Raw genomic sequence first — 6,528 nt, 5'->3', positions numbered from 1 at the left:
TACCTCTTCATAAATTCCAGAAGCAACAACAACAAAAAAAAAAAAAAAAAAAAACACCCTTTGAGATAAGGGGGGAGGGGAAAACAAAATGAAGGGGATGGACCAAGAACAAAAAAGCAAGGAAACATTGAGAAAAAAAAAAAGAAAAGCAAACTAAATAAAAAAAAAAAAGGAAAAAGAAAAATACATTGAGACGATATTTTATTTTTAGAAGCTCAAGGAAAAAAGAAAAAGTACCCTGTTTTTTTTTTCTTTATTATTATCCTATGAGTGGATTGATTTCTATAAGATGCTGGATTTGAAAATTGGCGATTTGGGTTTTTTTTTTCTTTGAAATTCTGATGGATAAAGAATTTCTTTTATTTCTTTTTCCTTCCTTATTACACTGAGGCAAAGAAAAGAAAAAAAAGTGAAAGAAAAATGAACCGCATGAAGAATATGAATAAGGAAGTTCACTTTTTATTTTATTTTTTTTTTTTGTTCGTTTTGCGACTCTGTGGGTGAGAGAACGATAAAGGCATGTCAATCGAAGTGTTTAGTTTTTGTCAAGATCACAAGAACAACGAAATGTCATTTGCCTCTTCTGAAGAATTTCTGTATCGCTTATATGACTGTTTAGGGATGATGATGATAGGTATAAGGGGATTAATAAAAAAAAGAAAAAGAAAAATCACTGTGGATAAGAAGTTGTGTAAAAAAAAAAATCATTTTTACCGTGTGCTTGATAAGGTATTCACTCTATTATTGTTTCGTTTTCGTACTATTACTATTGGTATTACTAAATGATTATGATTATTATTATTATTATTATTATTTTTCTTTTTGTTATTCTTTTTTCTCTTTTGTTTAATTCCCTTTTAATGGAGTAGCAGATTGATGTATTATGGGTCAGGTGAAGATTCACTTGTCGCCAGTACGTTGCTTGAGGCATTCGCTTTGGCATTACTCCGTCAGCGTGCCAGGGATGGATGGTGTCAAAATGTCTTGACGGGATTGAGTTGTGGAGGATCCGTTGTTGCCGGTATTGTATTGGAATTTACATCTCTCTGCAATAGCAGCAGTAATAATAGTGGGGATGAGAGGAAAAGATTTATTTGTGTTTCGTTGGGTAGTGGAACTCGATGTGTGGGTTATGAACCTCCCAAACGATTATTTGAAGCTGATCTTTTACTTCGCGATGGTCATGCAGAAGTAATGGCTCGTCGGGGTTTTATCGCTTTTTTGTTGGATGCGGCTGAGTATCTTGCTAAGGATAAAACTCATCAACACCCTTTTGTGGAACAATGTTCTTTTGTACATGTAACACGAAGTGAAACTAATAATAATAATAATAATAATAATAATAATAATAATAATCACAATGATACATTCCCTTGGTGTTGCTTTCGTTTACGGGATGGTGTAAAGGTGCATCTTGTCTGCACGGAATCTCCTTGTGGAGCGATGTCTATTCGACATGGCGGAGGACGTGTGTTACTTCAAACACCAACAGGACGTTCACTATTTGTAAATGATTCTGTAAGAAATAATACAGTCGCCGAGTCTACAGAGAAGTCTTTTCTACCTTTGGACACTTCTACTGTTGGTGTTGTGAATACTGATAATGTGATTGTGTGCCATGGTCATACTATGGCGGCACACCGTAGTCATCCTGCCGATGGATTAATTTTAGTGGCTCGTGTGAAGCCTGGAAAGGGACGACAAAACCTTTCCATGTCGTGTTCAGATAAACTGCTGCGATGGCATTGTTTGGGTATTCAAGGAAGGCGACGAACACGGCTGTTCCCGGAACGTATGCGATTTGAAAGTATATGGCTTCCACAGACTTTAGATGGTGTTGACAAAATGGAGAACTCTTTTTCACTAAAGGAGGCAGAGAGAGCATTGAATGACCGTAGACATTACTTCTTTAAAGAAGAAACATCTCCTAATAAAGGAAATGATGTCTCTGATGATACAAGTCGTGTTGTGTTTAATGATATACAGACAGTTCCACATGTTCATATTTGTGGTTTCACACCATCTTCTTTAAATTCACTTCTTAACAGAAATAACCTTTCTTTGACAAAAGAAGAAAAAGAAGACGAAGAAGGAAATGGAGATCATGGTAACAGTGATGAGAAGAGTAAAAGAGAAAAAGTTGATTGTTGTTGGTCTAGAAGTGCATGGGTTTCATTTAATTTGGGAAGAAAAGATAATGATATTATTCCATTACTTGGTGTAAAAAGGTGTAGGAATGAGAAGGGTGATGATTATGACTACACACGTAGAGGTGATGAAAGTCATCATTCCTTTGCCTGGATGGATAGTAATATCGCTGTGTTCAATACAAAGGCCGGATTACCTCGTGGAATTACACGTCAATGTATGGAACGAACTGTTCAACAGTTGGTGAAATTACAACCATTTCCTTTTAAAAAAGAAAAGGAAGAAAAGAATGACTCGTACACTGATGTAGAGATGGTGGCTGGTCGATTTCCGCTCTCACGGGTATGGATGGCTCAGCGACAAGAAAGAATCCTACAATATCTTGCGCAGCAGCATCAGCAGCAACAACAACAAGAAGAAGAACAAAAGAGAATCTTTTTACAGAAGACTCCCACCTTACATGCTATTCTGAGCGGCAGGGATGTTGAGAATGGTGTTGACTACTCATTCGTTGAACCTGTAAAGCTTCTTCCTGTTGGGAAGTCAGAAAAAGATGATGTGATTGTGGCTGGAGGTTCTGTCCACTACTGGTTGCAGCAGTCTGAGAAGAATAACAATAACAACAGCAATAGTGGTAATAATAATTATAATAATAATAGAGGAGATGTGATAATTGCAGGGCAGAGTGAAGGTGGGATGTGTCCCTTTCCTCTGCTGTGGGTGGAAAAGGGAATATCAATGTCTTCTTGTGAGCAAAGGGGGGTGAATGTGTAATGTCTTGCACAGATGCATGAAAACAAATATGGAAATGAGTTCTCTGTGTGTATATGATGGGATAATATAATACGATTTACAATGGAATTCCTAATTATTTTATTTTTTTTTTTGTTCTCTCTTTTCTTGTTCTTGTTGTGGACTCCTTTATTATTATTATTATTATTATTATTATTATTATTATTATTCTTCTTTTCTATCTGCGTTTCTTTTTTTTTTTTTATTTATTGTTTGGTTTCTTCTATCACAGAAGGAAAAAAGAAAAGCAAGAAAAAAAGCTGAGTAACTTTCCCAAATACATACGGCCAAAAGGAAAAGAACAACAACGAAAGATTGAATAGTGAAGAAGAAAATCAGTAAGGTTCACACATTATAGAAAAGAGTGAAATTAAAGGTATATAGGCCTTTAACTTTTTTTTCTTTCTTTCATGATCTTCTCAAGAGATGCATCTGCGCCTTCCAGTCCACTGCATACGAACATGAAGGCATCACTAACAAACAACACTTGGATATCCAAACCAGCACGGCATGAGGAGAGTTCATCCCCGCTGCTCTTTGGGCTGACGGTGAGTGCCTTTTCCGACACCACCTCCCACTCACCCTTTCCCTCCACAACACACCCGAGCAGTCCAGTCCTCGTTAACGCAACAGCTGGCAACTATGCTGGGGCGATGAAGGCTTTGGAACACAACAAGAGTGGAGTCAAACATATTAATATCAATAATAATAATAATAATAATAATAATAATAATAATAATAATAATAATAATAACTCTGCTGTGGGCAATTCGGCCTTGGACTGTTCTCCTATGGGTTGTACAGCAAAAATGCCATTGCCTCCTGCGTGGAGTGGAAATGTTGGAATGTCTCCTTTGGATGTTGTGATATGTGTAAGACATCAAAAGAAGCGTACAGTGCAGAATATGATTCGGCTTGTGGATCCCGCTGGGAATATTTTGTGGGGATGTCATCCCGATACTCCTTGCAAAGTGCGAAGAAACAGCCGGCATACACAGCGTTCACCGCAGCGAGAAGATCCGCCTTTTATTCCTTTTCCATACATGGACCCCAATATACCACTCACATCAATGATGTTTACCACTACTGCGAACCCAATGAGTCCTCCTATGAGTACTGGAACGACAGCGGCAGTTGTTGCTGGTGATAAATTCCAATCAACAGCATTAACTTTCGCAGCCGTGCCGTTGCCGCCTGCGGGGAACACGGGAGCAGTTGTGTGGATCTCTACAATGCCACCACCACCACCACCACCATTATCATTATCATCATCATCACTATTGTATTCCACTGCCGTTTGTGAAGGGGCACGGGTACCGTACCAGGACTCACTGTCGCCCACAAGTGTGCATCCAAACATTGCTTGGGTGACTCCAACCGTCCCAAGATGAGGAGAGGAATCGGAAGAATAAATAAATAAATAAATGAAAAGAAAACGGAAAAGAAAGGGAGGAGCAAGAGAATAGAGAGATCAACACAGATCAATATAGTATATATATATATATAATCAGAAAATTCTTCTTATTGATACCTTCTATCGCCTCTCTTGTACGTGCTCTTTTTTTTTTTTTTGTTTCTATCAGTAGTGTTACCATGGTATCTATGATGATAATGGTAGTAATAATAATTATTATTATTTTGTTTAATGATGACGATGAAACATATTTTTTATTCCCACCCGAAAAATGGTATTAATAAACTGTAGAAACCACAGATCCGTACGATTATCGTTTTTTTTTTTCCCCCTTTCCTTATTTTTTCCCCTTCAATCCACCCTTTTTATTTTATTTTTTTTTTTTTACTATTCCTTCATATCTGTGTGTAGATGGAAAATGTAGGAATAGGAAAGTATGAGAAGAATGGAGAAGACAGAGAGGAGGAAAAGGAAAAAAAAAAAGTAAACACGATGAAAGGAAAACAAAAAAGGAAAAAAAAGAAAGAAAGGAAGGGCTGTATAGGTGTGGGGTTATTTTATGGTACAGTATCCCACCAAAGTACTTCTCCTTCTCCTTTTCTCTCAGTCTTTTTTTTTATTTTTATTTTGTTTCTTTTTCTTTCTTCTGTTGTCTTTCTTTTCTATTTCACTGTATCTCTCTGTCTATCTATCTATCTATTTATTTATTTTATTTTATTTATTTCTCTGTCTTTTCCTCCTTAAATTTCGTTTTTGTTTGGTTTGGTTTTCCCATACACTAACTTCGTCATTTATTTCCCTCTTCAGGACCATGATCACCGAGAGAGAATTGAATGAGTTTTTTTTTTTTTCTTCCTGTTGGTTTATTTATTTATTTATGTGTTTCTGTTGATGCAGTTCGTTTACATTAGGGTGATTCACTTGGTCATTTATTATTTTTTTTTGGTTTTTCTTTTGTCTCCCATGTGTTCAGACAGTGTAAGACCTGTGAGGTACGTCACGTTTTTTTTTTTTTTATTATTCTTTTCTTTTATCCTCCCCCTCCCCGTACTTTCCTCGCAAAAAGTACATCTACATACATATACATTATATAAATATATATATATATATATATACATTAGGAGGAAAATTGATAATAGGGTTACTGAGTGTATATATGTTAATGTATGTATAATGTGTCTTTTCTGCAAGTGTATTTGTTGTTGTTGTTGTTTTTTCTTTCCCACATTTTTTTTTCCCCCTCTTCCTGTTTTTATTACGTGATAATGTTCTTTTCGATCTGTTTTCATTTAATATTTTATTTATATTTTTTCCAAACTCGTTGACTTATTTGTTTTGTTATTTATTCCTCTCTCTATTCACCCTCCCCCCCATCGGATTATTCCTTTTCACTTTTCCCTTGTTTTGTTTCTTCGATTTTTTTTTTTTTCCTTCTTTTTTTTGTTTTCTACTTTCATTCATTCCACGTGTTAACGCCTCATTCCTCTTTTTGTGGCGTGATATATATATATATTTATTTTTTATTCTTTTTAAATATGTGTACTTCTCTTTCTCTTCTTTATCATTATTATTTATTATTATTGCGATGATGATAACTAATAATAACAATAGAAGAAGAAGAAGGAGAAGGAGAGATGTAAATAAGGGAGGGGGATGTGTGTATAAAAGAAGAGACAGTTATTGTCTTCTTGGCAAATAATAATAATAATAATAATAATAATTAAAAAGAATAAATAAGCGAGTGAAATCAGTGTTATTGTGAAAAAGGCATTACCAATTAGAAAAGAATGATTGTAACAAGGGGAGATAGAGAGAGGGATAACAAGAAAAAGAAAAAGAAGAAAAAAAAAACAAATACGGAAACGCAGTTTTTTTTTATTTGCCTTTCATTTATTTACAGAGTTTAAATCTCATTTTGTTTACAGCTGCATTTTTTTTTTTTTTTCTTTTTAATTATTTAAACGCTCTGCACGTCTCATGTCATCAAATATAAGCCACGGATATCAGCCGTAGTGATAGTAATAGTGATAGTTATAGTGATATTGATAGTGGCACTGATGGGAAAAATAAATAATGAAATTTCTATTATTATTGTTGCTCTTCTTCTTGTTTATTTATGTGCCTCATAGAGTCGCTTTCTTCCTTTTTTTTTCCTCTTTTTTTTTTTTTTTTAA

The 6,528-nt window shown here is 35.2% G+C and overlaps 2 protein-coding genes across 2 annotated transcripts; both read left to right on the top strand.

Annotated features, from left to right (window-relative positions):
- Positions 1-876: 876 nt before the first annotated feature.
- TM35_000082670 (adenosine deaminase-like protein) lies at positions 877-2,922 on the top strand (the record flags this gene model as incomplete). Its single annotated transcript, XM_029024132.1, has 1 exon — positions 877-2,922. One exon carries the CDS (start codon positions 877-879, stop codon positions 2,920-2,922), a length of 2,046 nt encoding a protein of 681 aa, XP_028884535.1.
- Positions 2,923-3,350: 428 nt separating this feature from the next.
- On the top strand, positions 3,351-4,331 carry TM35_000082660 (uncharacterized protein; the record flags this gene model as incomplete). Its single annotated transcript, XM_029024131.1, has 1 exon — positions 3,351-4,331. One exon carries the CDS (start codon positions 3,351-3,353, stop codon positions 4,329-4,331), a length of 981 nt encoding a protein of 326 aa, XP_028884534.1.
- Positions 4,332-6,528: the final 2,197 nt, after the last annotated feature.

This window comes from Trypanosoma theileri (genome assembly GCF_002087225.1).
Source record: "Trypanosoma theileri isolate Edinburgh chromosome Unknown TM35_Tth_8_V1, whole genome shotgun sequence".
Taxonomy (NCBI): Eukaryota; Euglenozoa; class Kinetoplastea; order Trypanosomatida; family Trypanosomatidae; genus Trypanosoma; species Trypanosoma theileri.
This window is presented reverse-complemented; position numbering and strand designations above follow the sequence as displayed.